Raw genomic sequence first — 22560 nt, 5'->3', positions numbered from 1 at the left:
CAATGAAAGATATAAAATTTCAATAACGTAGAATCTGCCCTCAAAGAACTTAACACCTCTTTATGTATTAAATCTAATATGTATTCATTGTGAGGAAGGCAGATAGATCTTTGATCAGTGGCATTTGAGCTGTATACTCAGGCCTGGTCCTTATTTTCTAGCATTTGCAATGGGAGGAAGAAAGATTAGGTCTATGAATAATGTTAAAAATACTAATTACTTTTGTACTCCAGGCCATTTTTAACTAGAACTGTACGTAGAACTGTAATTTCGGCAGTTGGAGTTATTGTGCTAGTAAACAAACAGATGTCATTCTCATAACCACAGAAAGAAGACATTCTCTATACCAGCCCTTTGCCCCTTCCCCAGGAACTCAGAGAAGCTTTGAGAATGCATGTGCTAAAAGTGTGGCAAGGTGAGGATGGTCTCTGTGCTGAGAATGGGAGGAGGGTCTAAATCATGTAGGGCTGAAAAAAACAAAAAAACATGTAGGGCTGAAAAAAACAAAAAAAACATGTAGGGCTGAAAACAACAAAAAAAAACCAAAAACTTGAAAAAAACAAAAACAAAAACAAAAAAAAACCCTATTTAGTCAGATGCCAACATAGCAAACCCTAATTGGTAACTTGTCTGCATTTTTACTCTATTTCTCAAACTGGATTTGTATCTCCTCAAAGAGGACCACATTTTGGAGGACCTTTAAAAAAAATTACTAATAGGGGTGCCTGGGTGGCTCAGTGGGTTAAAGCCTCTACCTTCAGCTCAGGTCATGATCTCAGGGTCCTGGGATCGGGCCCCGCATCGGGCTCTCTGCTCAGCAGGGAGCCTGCTTCCCCTCTGTCTCTGCCTGCTGCTCTGCCTACTTGGATCTCTCTCTCTGTCAAATAAATAAATAAAATCTTTAAAAAAAAATTACTAATATAAGATTAGTTCCAGGCCTTGGAAGGGACTCTTGCAGGTATGGAGGGCTGAAGCCTAAGTTTTATTGGTTTTACCATTAATTCCACCATAGTTCTGATATTTTCAAAACATGGGAAGTGTGAATGAAGACATAAGCTTCTAATTAATATTAGTTCCATCATCACAGAATGGTGAGGTTAAAACATTTAGGGATAGCTCATGAGTGGCTTTGATTGGTGATCCGAGGTTCTGCTGACAGAACCGTGGGTGAATGAATGTAGTATAGAAAATTTTCTCAATGTATAGACCAATCTGAATAGTTCAGATCCCAATTCCAACATGTATTTCAGAATCCAACTCAACTTGTCAAAACTGTCTCACTGTATTCTTTTATTACCCATTTTACTTAGTCTCCGGGTTGATTTAAAGCCCTGTTATGTGATTGAGCATTCTGAGATTGTCCCAGGATTTGAAAAGTTTTAGAATATTTTGGTTTCTTGGAATTAGTTAACACATACCACGACTTTCACAGAACAATGCATTGGAGCCGAAGTGGCTTTAGGGAAATGTTTTATGATTTAATGAGGTTTGGGAAAGGAGATAAGTCATCTACTCGTAGTAACATAGTAAACCTTGCCGAAAGGAACTTTTTCTAAACGGCAAAGCTATAATTTCACTCCAGCTGATTTTGTGGACGTGAAACACTTTCCTCTACTTTCCTGTGTCCTAAAAGAAATGTCCATTTGGGTTATTCATACAGATCAAAAGATAAAAAAGCAAAAAAGGCAGAGTCAAACACACTCCTTACCCATGCCAAAAATTTTGCTGCTTCAGGACCATGGACCTTCCTTAGGAACATGAACACATTTCCCTGATGAATCCTTAGGCTATGATATATTTTTGACTTAAATTGTTAGTATTTATAGAAAAGTTCTTTATGTCCACCATGAACGCACACCAAAGTTTATATAGCATTCATCCCTGTGGCAGGTGCTTTATCTTACTGATTATCTTGGCAGAAAACATTTACCAAAAATATCCCTATGAGAGATAAAAACAAACCCTCACCCTCCAAAAATAGAAAAAAAAAGCCACAACTCTTTAGGTTCCCCCTTGGACCTGAGGAGAGGCTCATAAACCTCCTTGGAGTCCATCTGATGCCTGCGAGCCTGGCTGAAGCTCAAAGAAAGGGTTGGAGACCCTTTCAGAGGAGCGAGGATTGCTAAGTCGGGGCTCATCGGCTATCTGACAATTTCCAAATCAATTCCCTGCGTGCCTTGTTTTATCCTCCCCAAAACCAAGCTGTATAATCTAGGATGTAAAATATAATGTAAGAGGACATTCCGACCCTGGAAAGCACCTTGCGGACATCTTGTCAGTTACTGACTTCCTCATTTTACTGATGAAGGGAGTCCAGCCTGGGAAAGTGAAGTGGCCCCCACTCCCTACCCTCCTGCCCAGGTCCAGAGAGCTGGGGGGTGACAGAGCTGGGAGAGTCACCCCAGACACCAAACTGTCTTCTTCCTTGTCCCCCCCCCACATCCTGTGCTGTCTGAAGCATGATGTAAATTAAAATGTCTTTATAACTGCATGAGCTTTTTATCGCTGTGTCACCAATTACCCCAATCTTAGAGTCTGAAAACAATACTCATCTATTAGCGCTCAGTTTTGTCAGTCAAAGTCTGGACAATGGCATGACTGGGTCCTCTGATAAGGGGCTTACAAAGCTGAAATTGAGGTATCGACTGGGCGCTGTTCCAATCTGGAGCTTACATCTTCCTCCAGGATCAGTGAGGTTGCTGGCAGGTTTTAATTCCTTGTGGTGGTAGCACTGAGGTCCCCATTCTGCTGACTGTCAGCTAAGGATGGCTCTAAGCTTCTAGGGGCCACCCTCCATTCTTAGACAAGTGACTCTCTCAGTATATGACAGCAGCTACTCCAAAGCCAGCAGGGTGATCTTTCTCTTGGGAAAAGGCCCAGCCCTTCTTGTAGGACTTCACCTGATTAGGTCAGGTGAATGGCTTCACCTGATTAGGTCAGACCCACCCAGGAGGATCTCACTCTTCGTTAGCTCAAAGTCAACTGATGGATAACCCAATCACAAGAGTGGTATTCTATAATATCAGTAAGTCTCAGCCATACTCAAAGCAAGAGCATCAGGCAGGGTGTCTACACCAGTGGACAAGAATCTCGTAATCAGTATTAGAATTCTGTTTACTAAATGGGTAATATTCCAGTCATTCAAGTTCTAGTTTTCATATTTACCTCCTTTTTCCTTTATGCTGCCTCCCACTGAGCCACTTCAGAATTATCTGCCCTATACAAAAGCCAAAAACGGGTGATGAGAAGAGGTAAATTAGGAACAGTATGTGAAAACTTCAAATCCCTAAAAAAAATGTGACTTTTATTGGTTTTGAGGGCTGATGGCCTGGGGTAATCCAGAACTATCTATTCAGTAATTACCAAATCGTAATTCTTTTGGCATAAAGCTCCTTTTAGTGAAGTTGGCTTAGATTCAGAGATGTTTGGGGAAACCTAGCCTGGGTTGGCAGCAGCTGGGCGTCAGGGGACAGTGATAATGAGGAGAGGCGCCATATTCCTAGTGCCAACTCCAAACTGGACACTTGACTCACATGAGCCCATTTAATCCTCCTAACAGTGACCGGTTACAATAAGAATTATAATCCCCATTTTCCTGATGAGCAGACAGCTGTGAAGCAGGATCAGCATTCAAAGGTCTGTCTGACTCATTGGTGCTTTCTCATAGACAGCCTTCTGTTCCTCAGGTTTCTTTTCCTCAGGCTTCTGTTCCTCAGGCTTCTGTTCCTCAGGTTTCTCTTAGCCTTCTGTTCCTCAGGTTTCTTTTCCTCAGGCTTCTTTTCCTCAGGTTTCTTTCCCTCAGGTTTCTCTTAGGCTTCTGTTCCTCAGGTTTCTTTTCCTCAGGCTTCTCTTAGGCTTCTGTTCCTCAGGCTTTCATCCAGGCCCACAGCACAGACTGTGACCCTCAGTGACTCTCAGGACGCCTGGGCAGGGATTGGGGGAGAGTAGATGGGGCTGCTGAGGGACAAGCCCTCTCTGAGAGAGAGAGATCAAGCAATTGAGACATCTCAACTATATAAAGGGACTTTTTATTTCCCCCTTCCAGAGTTATAATGAAATTTCCAGAAACCTAAAGGAATGCTATACATAATAAATTCATTTTCCTTATAGAGGAATTTACAAATAAGGGCTTAGTTGATCTTTCTAATACCTCGTTATGGTGGTTAATGAGTAACAAGTGTTGATATTTTCATACCAATTTTGTTTGTTCGTGTGTGTTATATACGGCGAGATAAGGCACTGTATCGGTAAGCAAGGGACGGGCGCGGATTCAAGTGTACACAAATGTAGTGAGAGAAACCAAGTAGGGCTTGTTTGTGAATCCTGCCAACTTTGTAACTTTGGTTGAACGAGTCAGTGAAGATATAACTAATATAGAGCTTGGAAACGTTGGGCTACTTTGTTAAAGCCCCATGTATATTTGAGTGAAAAGTTAAATTTGGAAAAATCAAAAAACCTGTCAATGGCTGCTGACTCTGAAGTTGCATTCAATGTAAATCGTGAATTCTTTGCATACATTTAGAGTCTACTCATTTTAATATACATATACATATACATATGCATATGTTGGATGTGTGCTTTAAGGAGACACACGGATCACTCCTGGGGCATCCTCCCTGTGCAGCAGAGATAGACTTGAAAACAAATCATTAGAATAATGATTTATTCATTCGTAGGTGCTAAGCTGAAGGGAAGTGTAAGGAAGATGCAGGCGGCAGCCATGGTTGTGTTCTGGAGCATCAGGGAAGGATAGAAAGAAGAGGTGAGCTTTCACTTGGATCCGGAAGGAAGAGGGGAAGTCCACTAGGCTGAGGAGGGGAAGAAAGAAATTCCTAGTAGGAGGAAAAACAGAGTTAAAGGCACAGAAATGAGAAACGATCTATCCATTTTGGCATGACCAGAGTGCACCAAAGGCACAGGAGAAGATAGGAAAGAGGTTGCAAACGTACGCAGCACTTAGATTGAGAAGGACCTGGCTGTCCGCTACGGAGAAGTTTCCACTTTAGTGCAACAAGAATCTGATAGAGATATCACATAAGGATTGCCCAGATAATGGCTTACATTTTAGAGGATTAAGTCTGGGTAGTAGGAGGGAGGGTGACTGGGTGTAAGCGCAGAAACAAAAGAAGAGGACCTAGAAAAATTCAGTGACAGTGTGTCCTCGAACTTCGACTGAGGGAGAAGCCCAGGAGCTGGTGAGAGGGATCTAGAGGTGAATGTGCTGGAACTGGAGCTCCCAACTGGCTGGGATCAGGAGAGAAGAACTGGGAGAAAAACTCAGAATGTTGTCTAGTTTCTGATCCTAAGACGCATTTGTTTTGTTTTGTTTTTGATGGTGGAGGAAGGCTTGGGGATTACTAAACTGTTCATTTTGAGCTCATTGGAATATATATAGTAGTTGTATATATGTATATACACACATTTGTGAATTATCAACATTTGAGAGAGCTGACAGTGAGTGACATTTTTATAGGATTATCATGCAGTTAAGAAGAAAATGGTTATAAATACTGGGCCATGAGCCAGCCTTTGAAAGACAGGTAGAAAAAAAAAAAAAAGAATTCAGAGAAGGTACAAAGTTCCGCCATTGAGATATTATTCTGAGTCCCAGGAAAAGCTTTCAGTATTCCCGAGGCATAAGGACTCAAAAGAGAACACTTCATGTGCCAATTAGGAAGGCATTAATGAATTTTGAGGAGTTTCATCAGATTGGTGGTGAGTTGGGGGAGGAGGAAATGGATTCCTTCAGCTGGTAAATGAAAAGGAACTGAGAATGTTGGGTAGTAAAAGGAAAGAACAGGTCAAAAGAAAGTTTCTGTTATGGTTTCTTTGTTAGAATGGGGAAAGATAATGTCCCTGGGGGGAAAAAGAGGGGAGGGGGGAGATGGGGTGACCAGGCATAGAGATTGGCTGGGCGGGTACAGCAGTAGGACAGGGAGGGAAAGAATTGATAACCCTCTAGTGAAAATTTCTTAGATAAGAGGGGGGAAAAAAGTAATTTAAAAAAATGAGTTGAGAAAATATGAACTAAGTTCCTTCCATTGCACTTCTGAGAGGGAACTATATAGTTCCAGTACCCATAGTAGACATGCACTGACATAAATCTTAGCATATTGCTGGTTGCTTGGGGGCCTACTTAGGATTACGAAAATAAAAGGGAGACCGGATCTGTACCACATTCCGTGAGACCATCTTTCGGAAACAGCAACCACAGGAAAAAAAGATTGTGCAATTCCAAAGCAAGATAAATGTCACCTCTTTCTCTTCCTCCCTACAAAACCAGGGCTGGTTTGAGCCAGTCTCAACTGGACTGCCATATTTTTTCTATGTCCCAATATATCTGCTTTATAGGATCTCAGAGATTTCCATCAACTCTAGGATCAAAAAAAAATGTTACTCACAAATGCTAAGCCAAACATATTCTTAGATTTTTCAGTTTGATGTCTGGGGGTTCAGGATCACCCCCAGAAGTTCTCTGGACCCCAAAGGGTCCTACATACTGGTTAAGACTGTGGGCAAGACCAGAGTTTCCTACACTGTTTGAATTAGGTGGTTTCCATCTTGCACCTATGGGAAAGAGCTGGAACAAACCCAATCTTTATGATTAAGCAGAAAAGACAACATTTTCCATAAGAATGTAATCTTCTGCATGGTTGGCCACCAGTTATTTTTTGGACAGTCATTTGGTTTCTGTCAAGTTAGCTAATTGTTCTGCTAAATCATCTTTAAGAGATGACTCGCCTTCTTGAGTTGTTAATACTTGTGAAATTATTTTCCCAAATGAATGAGAATTGAAAGATAAGATATAAATATATATATATATATATTTAATACACACATAAACACACACACACACACACACACATACACACACAAGTTCCCAAATATATAGTGTGTTGAAAGTTGGTCTGTTGCAAAGTAACTCGAATTCTAGGCCTGGGTCCAGGGGTGGAGATGACTGTAACATTCCTCTGAGAACTTAACTCTTGGCTGTTAACCGAAAACTAGAAATCCCTAGTCAAATCAGATACGTGAAGCACTGGGCTCTAACTTGCTGAAAAAAAGGGGAGGAGGAGAGGGAGAGAATTCATGAAGATTAATAAGAAAGAAGAATTTATGTGGGAAAGAAAGAAAAAGAATGATTGTGATGTTATTATATTCCTGAGCCAGGTACAGAATTTGTGGGTCAGTGTTTCCCTTCATACAGCCCAGTTATCATCATGACATTGTGAAGTAATCTCCTATATCCTATAATCTGTTTTGGAAATGCTTTCCCCCAGGTGTCTCTTATGGGACATTCTGAGGCAAAGAGTTGATCTGTTAAATTACTCTTACTGCTCAAATATTTGAAGTACTAATTCATCACTCATGACATTGAATTTGTATTTTAACATCATTATAAATTTCACAGGGGTGAATCTTTTCACAACAATGAGTAAAGTGCCTCTTGAAAGGAAATTATGTTAACCTTGGAGTGGATCTTATGGGGTAATTCTTAAAAGACATGGATGCATCTGCTTCTCTCTCGGCTGTTACTCGGTATGCACACAAACTGAACCCCAAGTATGCATGGAGAAATCCCTTTGCATGTGCTGCACAGATACAAATGATGAGAAGGGAGCAAAATACTAGAGGATTAAAATGAAACTCAAAGTTCTAGTTCTAAGGTGGTTATGGGGAGCCACTTGCTGCAGGGGGACTGACTTACCACTGCTCTGCAAAATGAAAAATAATTTAATGGTGAGAACAACTTTATACTATCCCCAGCTAGAAAGGGGTCTTTAACCCTGTTAGCAATGCTGTGTTTGCAGGTTTTTATCCATTATCCTTTTGTTAGAACATTCCTGCTAAAATGTAGCTGTTTTATGGATCTCTTTGACCCCTCACAAGAATCCAAGGGAGGAAATGGAGCCAATAAATGTAATCTTGCAGAGGCAATTTAGGGAAAAAAGTCATTATCCTTCTTGGGTTTTACCCTTTCACAGAAGTCATCACCTCATCTCCTAAAGCATTGAGAGATTATACTGATAAGTCAAAATTTTTATTTTATGTGTTTGTTCTTGGAAAGGTTTATTTCAACAGAAGTTATCCCAAAGCATCCCACTTAGTATCAACGTCATTACCATTCTAAAATTTGGTCAAATATACCTAAGTGCATATACCTACTGTATGTATAGTCTTATATACATATGGAAAGTCATTCTATTTTTCCTCATTTATCCACCAATTAACAAAATGTATGTAATTGGCTATGATCAGAAGAGATGTAACAAAGAACATGACATTGTCAGTCTTTGCCTTCAAAGAGATTAATGTCCAGAGCAGATCGTTGTTTAAAAAAAAAAAAATCACAAAAGCAATGATATAGTAACAGACAAGAAGAAATGTTACAAAGCAGATGCAAAAGTATGATAGGAAATTAAAACAGTTTTCAAAGAAAGTGGACAGTTTTTTCTAAGCAAGTGAAATTCAGCTGAAGCCTGAGAGATAAGTGGAATTAAGCAAAGTGGGTTGGTTGTGGAAAAATTCAGGCAAAAACAGCAGGTACAAAGGAACTGGGGCCAGATTTAGAGGCATGTTGCAAAGAGGCCTCTTTGAGGCAAGGAGAGGGAGGGAGGAAGCATACTCAGAGAAGGCTGGAGTCAGGCAGGACCTGGTCCTTCAAGGGCATTTGATAGGATTGTGGGAAGCAAAGTTGGCTGGGCTAGATTTGCATTTCAAAAAGACTTCTCTGACTACTTAGGTGCCAAAATAACGAGAGGGAACAAGAGTCCAGGTAGAAAAGCTTTACTATGGTCAAGGCAAAGAAAGTATGAAGGCGTGGATTTGGGTGGTAGTTAATGAAGAGGGATAAAAGAAGACTGAAGTCAAAATGACAGGCCGTGGGGAGGGACTGGACGCAGAAAAGGTGTCAAAGATAATTGTAGAGTAGATGATTAGTAATTGATTGATAGAAGATGGTGATATCAGAAGCAGGCTTTTTATATTCATTCTACTCTATTTAAATTCATTCTATGCAAAACCAGTGCTTATCAGATGCAAAGCTTGGTAGTGGGAATCTAATGGATAGCAAGAGGAAAAAGGTATACACAGGTTACATAACCTCTGTTTTATAAGCTCGCATTCAAATATAATGTTTCTCATTCCCAATAATGGAAAGAGAAAAACAACTACATATCCACACACACATATATGTACACACACACACACACATAGACGTGTACACCCATCTTTGTCTGTGTATGTATAGGCATACATATATGTATATATAAATTTGAGGTATTTGTATCACATGCACATCTGAATTAAGTACCTGTTGCAAGGGGAATGAGGAAGATAAAGGTAATTAATTACTGTAATTAATTAATTACTGTGGAGGTAAGGAAGAGAAACCAAAAAGTTGCCCAAAACTATGTTCTTAAAAGAAATTAAAATGTTTCAAAAACTATCAAGTCTTCTTCTTAGAAAAAAAAAAGTTTTTATTTATTTATTTATTTATTTGAAAGGGAAGTCACAAGTCAGAAGGAGAGGGAGAAGCAGGCTTCTCCAACATGGGGCTTGATCCCAGGACCCCAGAACCAACCATGACCTGAGCAGAAGGCAGATTCCCAACCAACTGAGCCACCAGGTGCCCTGAAAACTATCGAGTCTTCTATCTGCACCTTACTCCAGAAAAGATTTATGATGCTGGCCCTGTTTATCAAATAGAGTCCATGAAGAGAAATTGGGCACTAATATTGAGCTATAAAATCCATTTTTAATATATGATGTATCCCTACAGTCATGCACAAGAGTAATCTTAATAATAACAGTAATCATCTGTGGATACAATTCTAAAAAAATCACATAATATGCATAACAACATAAGTGTAGATTCTACTTAATATTGTTTGAACCTGGCAGTTTTATGTTGTTGGTTTTTTTTTTAAGATTTTATTTATTTGACAGAGATAGAGACAGCCAGAGAGGGAACACAAGCAGGGGGAATGGGAGAGGGCAAAGCTGGCTTCCTGCTGATCAGGGAGCCCCAGGCAGGGTTCCATCCCAGGAGCCTGGGATGATGACCCTGAGTGGAAGGCAGATGCTTAACGACTGAGCCACTCAGGCGCCTAGTTTTATATTTGTTTTTGGGGGGGATTCTAAACTCACAATTTTGTTATCAAGCTGATTCTCTTCATAGCAGACAGACTATGATTTGTTAGCAATTCTGTCAAGTATTTGCCAAATGTAATGGAGGACAGCTTTCCAGTCTTGCCAGGGCATCTTGTGGGTCAGAAGCCTTTTGTTTACCAAACCCAACTTGCATATTGATTCTAATTGTCTAACCAGACATCCAGGACAATTGCTCATCTGTGAATTCTTAAGGCTCCTTTCATCACATTTTCCTCACCGGATTGTCTTTGCTTGTTTCAGTTCTGTGTGTATTCCTTTTGATAGCTTATTAATGTCTCCTATTCATAGGGAGAGTAGTATCTAAACTCTAAGATAGTATGCACTTGTTGTTTACCATTGCTATAACGTTGCAGGGGGTGGGATATGTTTGCAGTTGCCAGCGGTGAAACTACCATGAAGCTAATAAACTTCAAGATCTCTCACATCCTAGGGTCCTTTAAAGTTCTTGGATTTAAGTTTGTATTTTTAATGTTATTGGGTTTTTTTTTTTCCCCTTCAAAAATAGCCCCCAAATTTTATGAGCCTGGGGCCCTGCAAAACTTTCTTGGCCCTGTTTTCATTTGTATTATAATAACTTTGTTTTTATGCCTCTTTCACAGTATTTTAACTTCATGAGAATAGGGACTTTTTTTTTTTCTATTTCTCTACTATCTAGCATTTGGTTCAGTAGGTGCTTGATGACTGAATGAATAAGTCAGGCTCATTTAGTGGTTGTTTTGGAGCTGATTCTGATGAGTGAGATTTTCTTTCGTATTCATGCATCTTCATTAATGCCAACTTTGTTGCGAAGTTTTTTTTTTTTAATTATCTTAAGTTCCTCTATTTTTAAAAAGTTAAAAGTACCTATTTAATTCTAAATTAAATTCCCATTACTGTCAGTATGCACATAATTTGCAAAAACTACAATCTATCTTCACATGTTGATGTTCTTTCATTTTATTTATTTAATTTCTTGGAAATTAATTAGTTTCCAAATGGGAATTACTGAGATAAAGGGCATATTTGGGTAGCTTTGTAGATTCTAAGAGTGCTTCTAAAAGGTAAGCCTCACCAAAGAAAAATGTTATGGCACAGGATTGCATTTATTTTAAGTTGTCATTTAATATAAGATGTCCATTTTGTCTTTATTTCTCAAGTTGCTTATTTATAAATTTCCACTCTATTTTTCGGGAGTTGACAAATGTTGACAGTTTGACATATGTTACTTGAGAGCTGATAAAATCTCAATGATACATACTCTAGGAGCTAAACAATACATAACAAATTAGGAAAATTATACCATGAAGATATGTCATCATTCCTAAATTAATTCAGGTTCATATTTTGATCCTCAAGAAAGTGAAAATATTCTTCTTCCTTTCTCCATCCTTTTTTTCCCTGATCATTTCTAAGTTTTTTTAAAAAGGAAACAAAACAAAATAACAACAACAACAACAAAAAAAAAACTGTACAAAATCATTTGCCACTTCCTGGACCACAGAGATGAATAATTTAAGGACAATCTCAGGCTCTTGAAAAATCTTATAAATATTTTAATTATCAAAGAAATGGACTTTTATTTTATTAACCTTTTATTAATCATAATTAATAGAATAAAATAACCCTCCAAAATTTAACATTAAATAACATAAAGGATAAAGACACATTTAAGCAATGAATCAGTAGAAAACAAAGTTTGGACTTTGTCATACATTTTCTGACAATTCAGCGGCAACTGACAACTAAAATGTGACTCCCAAATCTAAACACAGTCCTAGGAAGCCCCGTCATCCAAATGCCTCTTCATCATCTTTCTTAAATGTTCTTTCAACATTTATCATTGCAATTTTCATCCTCTTTGTTCTCTCTCTCTCTGTAGCACTTCAAACCAAAAAAAGAACAATTATTGCATGCTCACTTCTACTCAGCTTCCTCCCTTCATTTTCCCTAATTCCCCAGACCAGAGTATTTCCGTAGGAACCTTGTTATTATGTCATGGCCACCATGTTTTACTCTAAAGCTCCTGCATCAGCAACCATCTCCTGTGGTCCTTCATTCTCACTTTGGGAAGACTGTCCACTAGTATTACAGATTCCTTCAAATGGAAAATTATGATGAAATTGTAGGCTCTTCCATTATCCTCACTGCAAAATTACTATAATAAGGAATTAATAAGCTGTTTGAAAAGTAAAACATCTAGACCCAAAACAAAGCTGACTGATAGTAATCCCATAGGTAAGGGTTTTGACTACTGCCATCCTTTAGTTTGGATAGACCCAAAGCTTTTTATTCCAGGATACATTTTTGCTTTATATTCTTCAATTCTAAAATAAGAATGCATTCGATAACATTTATCCATTGTATAAAAAGTCTGTAAAGGGTCTTATATCCTGGAAAAAAGTACCTTTTTTTGAAAGGGCTCCTTTTTTTCCTGAATTTTGCTGTTCCCTTCTTGTTGAGCAGTGGCCCCTCCTGGGAAAACAGAGCTATTTCAGCCAACATTCAGATTTCATTTTACACTAGACTCTGTGGAATATTACAGTGCTATTCAGGTTTATTCATAATCTTTCCCCCGATTTTATAGCCTGGCAAAATTTATATTTGGTGTTTGTTGAAGGGTCATCAGAAGATACCTGGACATCAAACTTTTTTTCTTTCTTTTTAAAAATGTTTTATTTATTTGACAGACAATGATAACAAGCAGGCAGAAAGGCAGGCAAAGAGAGAGGGGGAAGCAGGCTCTCTGCTGAGCAGAGAGCCAGATGTAGGGCTCCATCCCAAGACCCTGGGATCATGACTTGAGCCTAAGGCAGAGGCTTTAACCCACTGAGCCACCCAAGCGCCCCCATCAAACTTTTTCAAAATAAATAATGATGGCAATACTGCTAAGATATCTCTCAGCAGTTCTTACTATGCTGCAGATTAAACAAGAATAAAATTCTTTTTATTTTAGGATGTTTTAAAATGCATGTTTTTGACCCCTCCCTTCCCACACATATAGCAAGGGGGCACTTCAGATTTCATCTTTCTTTAAATGGTGGCAATTACAATATATACCGAGAAGTCAGGAAGCATGGAATACTTCGGTTAGCATGAGCTCTAGAGAATGGTAAATCAGGAGCAAGTCCCTTGTAAGTTGGAAGTAAATATCACCTATGGTAATTCATATTCAGCTCTTCCTGACCACGGCGGGAGTCTATCGCTGAATCAGCTAACTAATTAGTCTAACGCTAAATTAGCGTTCTGAGTTAGCCACAGCTGTGATCTAACTAGGAGGATGTGTTCTTTTCATGATTCTGGATCATTCCGTGGTGTGGATTACTCTGGCCTCTAACTTCTGTCCTTTGCAACAGCGTGTGCCAACATTTTTCTTGATTTTACTGCTCTTTAGAATTCTCCACCAGAGGGAGGACAAGGAAAAGAGAAGCAGGTCTCACTCGCAGTCTGGAGGAAAGTTTGAATCCAACGAAGCTGGCGTTAATGAATTAAAGCGCTCTAGCCCAAATCTACCCCTCCCTGCTTGTTTTCTCACTGGGCAGGAATTGAGTGACCCCCCACCCATAGTCCTCCCCCAGCCATTGCAGTAATTTTATTGTTGATCGTCTTTTAACGCAGGTTTTATCAATTCCTTTGAAAATCAAGTTGTAATGAGAGAGTGAGTTTAGGACACCCTCTCTGAAGAGGCTAGATTATTACTATTTTTTTTTTAAAGCTAACGATGAGAATTATGATAGGCACGTTGTGAAACACGCGAACGCAGGATACACACACATTTCACGGAGCAAATCTGGGAAGATGGTGCGATCTGTCCATCGTTAGGGTTCCCTGCGCCCTTCCTGTGTACCTGGAACAGTCTTACACCCGTATTCCCTTGCACTTGGTTTGTCTTTGCCCTACGCGTGTGTGGGACTCTCACTAAAGTAGGAAAGGAACGAACCCCAAACTCTCCTGGAAAAAAGGCATAAGTTCTCCTCCTTCCCGAGGGTTCCAGAGCCTGAATTGGGGCCGGGGGCAGGTGTCAAGAGTTCCAGACTTTCTCTCCAATGTCTCTCCGCACTGCTGGGAACCGAGCAGACCTCTGAGGCTGCCCGGCAGCGGAGGAGAGCGAGGAGTCCCCCCTGGGTCCCTTCCTCGGTCTTTGAATCTCCCGGGGCCGCCCGGTTGGCTTCCCGCGACGGCGGCGGCGGCGTCTCCGCGCAGCTTCCAGCGACCCCTGTCGGGGCTTCCCGGCAGCCGCGCCGCGCGCCGCCGCCCCCCGCCCGGCCAGGCTCGGGGAGGGAAAGGGGCTGCTCCCGGGAGCGCCGAGCCCAGGCTCCTCCCGGTGGCGTGTCCGCGCCTCGGGGTGGGGGTGTGGTGGGGAAGAGGGAGGGGGCGAGGCAAGGGGAGGGGGAGAAGGAGGCGCCAGTCTCCAACCTGCGGGCGGGAGGTGGGTGGCTGTGGGGCAATTGAAAAAGAGCCGGCGAGGAGTTCCCCAAAACTTGTCGGAACTCCGGGCTCGCGCGGAGGGCAGGAGCGGAGCGGCGGCGGCTCCTGGGCGATGGGAGCGCGGGCAGGACGGTGAACGCCTCTCCCTCCTCGGGCTGCGAGCGCGCCGGACGGACGCCACCGCCGGAGCCGACAGCGCCGGGCCCCAGCGCGGCGGGAACCGAGGACTTCCCCGGGCGACAGGAGCAGCCCCGAGAGCGAGGGCGACCGGCTGAAGGAGCGAGCGCCAGCCCCAGGTGGCCCGGACCGCACGCCGCGTCCGCGCCGCTCCCCGCAGGCGACAGGAGACGCCCCCGCGCCGCGCCGCGCCAGTGCCGCAGCCCGGCCGCGCGCTCTCTCCCTCGAGGGACAAACTTTTCCCAAACCCGATCCAAGCCCTCGGACCAAACTTGGGGCGCGTCGCCTTCGCCGGCAGCGGTCCGCGCAGAGCGTGCGTTTCTCGGGCGAGATGTCCGAGCGCAAAGAAGGCAGAGGCAAGGGGAAGGGCAAGAAGGACCGAGGCTCCGGCAAGAAGCCCGCGCTCCCCGCGGGCGGCCAGAGCCCAGGTGAGTGCGCAGCGCGGCGCGGCTCCGCGATCCTCTTCCTCCGCTGCCGTCGCCTCTCCCTCGGCTCCCCGCGCCCTGCGCTCCGGGCTCCTGGCGCTGCTCCTGGGCGTCCTCCGAGCCGGGAGGTTCTGGCTCTCGGTGGGGCCGCCCCTCACCTGGGCGCGGGGCCTCACCAGGGCGCCCGCACCCCGCGCGTAGGGTTGGGGGCCGCCGCCGCGACCTGCGCCCTCCGAGGGTCCCGGTCGCTAGCGCTCCGTGGCTCGGCCTTTTCCTAGCGCCCCGCAGCTGAGCCCAGCCCGGGAGCCGGACCGGAGTGCGGGAGCGGAGGCTGGGTGCGCGCTCCTTCGGCGCCAGGGCTTTGCACGGGCCCCGTCTGCCCTCTAGCGAGAAAAGCGGGAACGGGTCTCCGCTTGGCGTGCCTGGCCGGTTTGCAAGAGCCGGGTGGTCTGGGGAGAGGCCCCGGGAGCTGGTGCGAGGCTGGGCTTGGGGCGAGCGGTGTGCAGGGTCGCGGTGTGTGCGTACGTGCACCCTGGTTCAGCCCTGAGATACTGGACCTCAGGTCAGTTGAGAGGGATTCCTAGAGATCAGCGAAGCAGATAAAATCTAGCCCAGTGCCAGGAACCAGGTCGGCTCCAAATAAGTTCTCAAACTTTAAATTTAGCAGTTCTGTTTTTCAGGACCTCCTTGATAAATACGATTAATTTATGTTCCCAAGGGGTTCCCAAAAGCAAAGTTTATCTACATTTCTGAACCCAGCTGCTTACTGGTTATATAATAGGATGAAGTGGCAGTTGAGGCTTTCTAGAGACAAATCTTGTATTTAATAATCAGAACACGGATGTGATTGACGGTTTCACCTTAGATTTCCCTAAGAGGAGCTGACCCTTTTAGATAGTGTCTTGAATCGAGCAAGCATCTCGAATAAATACTTGCTGATGAGAGAGTGAAGAAGATGCTTAAAAAAAGAGAGGAGAGGGTGCAGTATAAGGGCTTTTTTCCCCTGTCTCTGCAGTGCCCAGTTGTTCATTGATCCAGAACCCTTAAGTCACTTAAAGCATCCCCCAGCACATTTTATAAAGCACTTCTGAAAATTTAATTCACTGGCACTTGGTAATACTGTGGCTGAGAAGATAAGCGGAAAGATTTGTCTGTTCCTTGTAGGAAGAAAACAAGATTTGCTTAGTCCTTTTATTGGCATCGCTGATAGCATTTCAGAACCTGACTTACTGGCAGGGACCTTCCACAGGTTTTGAGCAAAACAGAAATTGAACAAAGAGTAATTGTTTGGCCACTGACCATTGCTGTGCATGCTTGTATAATAAGATACTGCTGATCAGATTCACCTTATTTACTTCGTGAGGGCATACTGAGATTGTCTGTACTTTTACCCTGTGTTTTGGAGACAAGGTATGAAATGGGGAGCCAAATTAGCAACCTCTGTGAGTGACTTTATCGGCTGTCCTTTCAAAAGTCATCGTGGTAAGTTAAAAAGACCTTGGATGGAATCCAAACTGTAAAGTTGTAGGCATTTGCAGGGACATTTAGGTGTTCCCCTGTCCTGCCCATGAACTCTGCCTTCAGAAGTTTCCGTGGTCCTCCGTAGGTGGTCTGATGACTTAAGGAGGAGCACTGGTTTGAAGTGGCATCCTTTTTAGGTAACAGGTTTGCGTTTTGTCAAGGGTTTATAGCAGCCGTGCCTAAGCGTAGACATTTCAGATAAGCAGGTAGATTTAAGAGCAAGCAGGCATTTCTGTGTCCTGCAGATCTTATCTACGAGGTGGGCAGCTGTGTTGTGACTACGACCTAATGTTCTCCCTTGACACCGAGTTCAGTAGCTTCCTCAGTGACTCTCATTCTCTACTCTAGTTCACAGCGGTGATTTCCTCTAAACCACATGGACTGGTGTCTTTAAATGACTATTCTCTTTTACTGTCTTCTTGACATGCACTTGGCTCTAGGTTCGTTCACAGTACATTTATCTCCCTTTTCCGTCAGGTGGTCCTCATCTTTGGAGAGGAAACTTTTACCTCTTCCAGGGCACCTTGGAGGGGGTAAAAAATTCTTTCAATCACATAAACCACTTAAGAATATTGATTCTTCGATTGATTTGAAAAGAATGGCCATCTCGAAACCAGCTCTATGTGAAAGCACGCGACATTAATAGTATTGCTTTCAAATCACGTTTCTCTCCTTGTCATTTTCCTCATAATGGGGCGTGTCAGGGTCCTTGTCCCTATCTGAGGGAAATAAGTAACTGACAGGCATAATGGCTTGTGGGAGAAACTCACAGCCCTGTTTCAACTTTCTTTGTACTCAAGTCCTCAGGCATCCTCCCAGGAATGACTTCTGGTGCCATGACTATAGTGCTGCCACTTAACATGCCAGCCCCGATGAGGACCTGGGAGCACACCCAGCTGGTCAGGAGCTCCTGTGTTCGTCTCCTATGGTCCCATGTTTCCCCCTTGCTTAAAGTGGCCACGGAAACTGCTAGATGTTGCACATGCAACCGCCCAGCTTCTCTTTGGATGTTATTACATTACTTCACGACAGTCAGGGGAGATATAATACTGAGATAACAGCCTCTCAGCCCCGCAGTGCGGTGTATTATATGTAGAGGCATAAACACATCTGTCGGAGGGAAATTTTCAGGGGAAAAAGGCTTCTTTAACTTTCATATGACATGTGTGACTGATATGTGATACATACATGGCTATGTTGCATAGCATCCACATTTTTATACAATTAACTGAATATTGAGTTGCACACTATTGGGGCTGCAGATGTTCAACAGAATTATCTATTCCATAATAATGGCTCTAATAGGTCCTAAGCCCCTGGGCTCATTGGTTCCTCTTCTTTGCTCAAAATAAGCAACCTCAGCAAATCCTGGACTTTGTAACACAGATCCATGTAGTACCAGGGGCCCTGTAATATCCTGGGCCTCCTAGATTCTAGACCTCCCATATCCACCCTCTTATTGATTTAGCTCAACAAACTTCCTATCAAAGCCCCAATGACAAAACTAGAGTTTTCTTCTGTTTTGTTTGCTTTGCTCCTATGGCTCAGAACTTCCTTTATGAATTTCTATTTGCTGATATGTTTTTCTTCAAAAAAAAAAAAAAACCCACAAAAGATCCTCCCCCCCTTTTTAAAAATAACCTGGAACAAATTCATTATCAAGCTAAGCCACGTTCTGGAGCTATTGGGTCTCCCTGCAATCTTGGCAGAAGGGGCATTTTTGACTACATCTAAAACTTAGTATAGCAAATGGGGAGCAGTAGTTTGTGTGCTCCCTGGATGACATCACCCACCTGTTTCTTTAAGTGGCTCCCGAGAGTGAAGTGCTTGTAAACATTCTTGGATGTAAAGTGTGCTGTCACTAGCAGGGCGGTGTGTATTTACAGAGCAGGAGGAATGTCCAGTGATCTCTTTCAACCTGGTTACTTCTGGCCACTGACCTTCTGTAATTACTCAAAACACTAAGTTTTATTTATAGGATGAAATGGGATTTCTTTTGAAGAATTATTTTGAAGCAGAAAGGGAGGGAGAAACTTGGGATCTTATTCTCATACCTGCAGAATGATAAAGTAGTAACTGATGGAAGAATGAGGAGAAAAATAAATATATGTAGATAACCAGGAAGCATTGAACAAGTATGAGAGTAGGGGAAACCTGACTCGATGCAGGGCACTATACTGGAGGCTTTTATATTTTTTTAATGAGGGACCTAGTATTTATTAATTATCGTAGCATGTTCTAAGAGGTACTTTGTATATTTTGTTTAGGAAGTATAAAAATGCCTAGCTATCGGACAGCAAGGAGCAGGTTGCCTAGTTCTTAGCGCTATAGCCAGATTGCCTGGGTTTCAATCCTAGTGCTGCCGTTCCTTAATGGTCTTATGAGAAAGTTATTTAATCGCTCTATGCCTTGATTTCCTTATTTGTAAAAAATTGCACAACATTATTGTTATCAAGAAGTAATTATGAGGCTTAAGTGAGATAATTCCTGGAAGCCTTGTAAACAGTGCCCAACATGTAGTAAGCGCCCAATAAATGTTAGCTCTGTTTATAAAATGACTTCAGAAGCAAATTGTCTGTGTTTTTGCAAGGGTATTTGACATCATTTTCAAAATTTACCTTTTATGGTAAAAAAATAACTCCATACCGGCTTTAGATTAGAGTGAGTATAAATATTAATATCTACTACCTGTAAATATAGAGAAAAGGGGATACGTCAAATACGATAACCGCACATATGTATGATGAAAACGGTCCTGAATTCAGTCTAAATATTGAAAGTAGAGTGAGGTGCAGCATAATTTTATCTCTGGCAGAAAAACGTTGAGGTTTCAAGCTATGAGAAGATTTTGAAACACGACTCCTTTTCTGGCAACACTTAAGAGTTGACGCTCAAACCTCACTTTATTATATAGACTGTATAATCTTCTCTTTGGGGACCAGTACAAATCGCAGCATTTGAAAAGGAAAGTGTGTATGAACATTTTCTTTGTTATCTTTTTATCAAATGTAACAATCTCTTGCCAGCAAAGAGCCCAGAATTGAGTGCAGGTGTTTCCGTATATAAATAAATAATGGACATGGGGAATCCATACTTCTCACTGTCTGTTTTCTCCCCTCCTCGCCAGAATAGTTGTATGTAGTGTTTAAGTTCCAGGAGTGTGATGCTTCCCAAATCAGCACTTTATTAACATTCTTGAAGTAACACGTTAAATTTGGCGTTAACCAAGTCCTGAGAGTTTATCATGTTCTATCAGGACAAAAGAGAACAAAGTGAATGTCAGTATTTGGGGTGAGTGATTTTATTTGCCCAAAGACAAGTAAATGGACTTCTCATATTTTAGTTAACCCTAGGGCTTTCCCCTTCATAAACAGAAAATACAAAAAAATTAAATCAGGTACTATTGACCTAAATCCTGGTTCATTTTAACCAGAGGAAAATATGCTTAATAAGGCACATAAAAATGAAATTTCCCCAGAGGCACAAGTGATGTTTTGGACCCACACTAATCCTACACATCCTAATCATAATCCTATGTATGTGTTCTTGTATGAATTTTAATAGATTCTTTTAAAAGTGAACTACCAAAATGCCAATAGATGTCAGTGTTTGTTGCTTTAGAAAAAGTAAGGTGTTAGAAAAAAAAAAAAAGAGCTTAATTTGTTCTCAGTTTTAATAAGCTAAAGCTGGATGCTCTGAGAAGTTTGATAAGTATTAGGACCCTGGTTAACCTTCTGTGCTTAAAGAAAATGTCTTATTTTCACATTCCACTCTTCTAACTATTAAAAGATGCCTCTGCAATAAATTCCTGAAAGAATTCAGAATGTAGGCTGAAAATACACGCATCAGCACATTTTTTTTTCTGTTTTAAAACGACGCAATTGTTCGAGAATGTTACATCTTGTATTTCTTTTGCATTATTCAAACTAGAGCTTAATTATGCATCCGTCTTATGTCACCTTGAGTAAGATGGAACACGTACATTTTCAAGTCCAGCTCAAGTGAGGTCTGTGGACTGCGGCCCCTGGAAGGCCAGCTATGACCAGAATTTTCTTTCTTCCTTTGCCGCTGTCACCTTCCTGTGGCCTCCAGAGGGTGCTCCAGGAGCATCACATTGCTATTCCCCAAAGAATGTCTCCTTTCTGCTTTTCTTGAGTTTCTTTGATATTCTGGGCAATCTGTGGGGAAGAGAAGGGCCCTGATTTCATCAGAGTTAGCTGCCTCAACTGGCATTTGTTTTCCACTGAGACCAAATAGCCTGAACTCACGAGGAACTCTGAGTGGGAACATTGTGGTACATCCTTCTGATGGTGATGATGCCATTGTCACTTGCGGGGCATGTCTGTGAAATTAATGTTCACTAGCACTTGTGCCTCGGAGAACCTAGCATCTCACAAGCACCCTTCAGTTGCCCCTTACAGCAATTCCTTTTGAATATGTTCGGAGACCTCAAAGTGATTTAGTCATATTTAAAAAGGTTCCCCATGTAAGCATCTGCCTTTGGCTCAGGTCATGATCCCAGGGACCTGGGGTTGAATCCCGCATCGGGCTCCCTGCTCAGCGGTGAGTCTGCTTCTCCTTCTCCCTTTATCCCTGCTTGTGATCTCTCTCTCTCTCTCAAATAAATAAAATCTTTAAAATAAAATGAAATAAAGAGTTCCCTATGGCATGAGAAATATAATATTTGAAAACATCAAATTTGAACAAAGGATTGTTACTAACACATCTGCTCTCATTTCTTCACACTGTTTCCTCTGCTCCTAGCTAAAATTGTTGAAGAAGCCTACTGTGATTGAGGTGCCCGTTTTTGAGAATAGGTAGGAAAGATTGAATCCGTTGGATCATGGGCTAATGTTGTCACATGGTCACCAAGTCCCTATTCCTTGCTCGTGCTTGATCCCACGCAGCACGGGTCATCTTCAGCTGTGTTCCCCTCCTGCCCTTTTCAAGTGTAGTAGTACTGCTCTTCATGTTTCTTAAACCAGACAGGTATTACTGGGGCACCTGGGTGGCTTAGTTGTTTAAGCAGCTGACTTTCGATTTCGTCTCAGGTCATGATCTCAGGGTCATGAGATCGAGCCCTGTGTTGGGCCCCATGCTCACTGTGGAGCCTGCTTAAGATTCGCTCTCCCTCTCTTTCCCCAAGTGCACAAATGTGCAGTCTCTCTCTCAAAAAAAAAAAAAAAAGTAATTACTAATGGAAAGTAGCCTTTGCTCAGCCGCAGTGTCCCAAACCTTTCATTCCACAGCTTCATCAGGCAGACAGCTGGCTCCTTGGGCAGCTGTTGAATTTTAGTTTCAATGATGTGAGAGTCAGGGAATGTTTTATTAGGTTAGGAACCACATGCACTGGTCCCTTTTGTAGATTATACATGACTAACTATTGTCAGTGTTCTGTAGTTTGGTATTTGGTTTCTCTTTTAGTTGTTTGGCTTTATGCTTTATGTGTGATTTTAAATAATATAGTAATGACAACTTTGAAAGAATTCTTCAAAGTCGGTAATTTAAAAAGGTTAAAAGTAATAGATAAAGGAGTCCAGGCTAGAAAATCATTGAACCAATGGCATTTTTCTCCAATACATATGATATCCATAAAAAGTGAATTCAGCATAAAGTCACACTGTCAGGGCAACTAGCATTTCCCCTTGGAGAGAAGCATAGCACATTTCTACCATGACGTAGAACTTTTATTTATTTATTTATTTTTGACCTGTTAGAAAACCATTATCTTGCTTTCTCTTACCCACCTTGTTTCTACAGAGATTATAGAGATGTGAGGAGGAAATCCTAGTGAGTGGTCAATAATTTAATGAGCCACTAGTGAGTGGCTTTATTTTATGAGATAATATGACAACAAAAA

The 22560-nt window shown here is 42.1% G+C and overlaps 1 protein-coding gene across 11 annotated transcripts in view; it reads left to right on the top strand.

Moving 5' to 3' along the window:
• Positions 1–22560, top strand: part of NRG1 (neuregulin 1) — a gene marked incomplete at its 3' end in the record, with an annotated part of 1102492 nt that overhangs the window by 865321 nt on the left and 214611 nt on the right. For 5 of the 11 annotated variants that reach the window (XM_082715085.1, XM_082715099.1, XM_082715091.1 and 2 more), the window contains exon 1: positions 14869–15182. The exons of 4 other annotated variants lie outside the window; for them this stretch is intronic. In XM_082715085.1, the coding sequence (XP_082571211.1) occupies positions 15086–15182 (97 nt within the window). In that variant the 5' untranslated portion in view covers positions 14869–15085. Of the gene's footprint in view, positions 1–14519; positions 15183–22560 lie in introns of those variants that run through there. 2 more of the 11 variants (XM_082715098.1, XM_082715086.1) reach the window with 2 other exon arrangements.

The sequence above is a fragment of the Mustela nivalis genome, assembly GCF_964662115.1.
Source record: "Mustela nivalis genome assembly, chromosome: 20".
Lineage (NCBI taxonomy): Eukaryota > Metazoa > Chordata > Mammalia > Carnivora > Mustelidae > Mustela > Mustela nivalis.
This window is presented reverse-complemented; position numbering and strand designations above follow the sequence as displayed.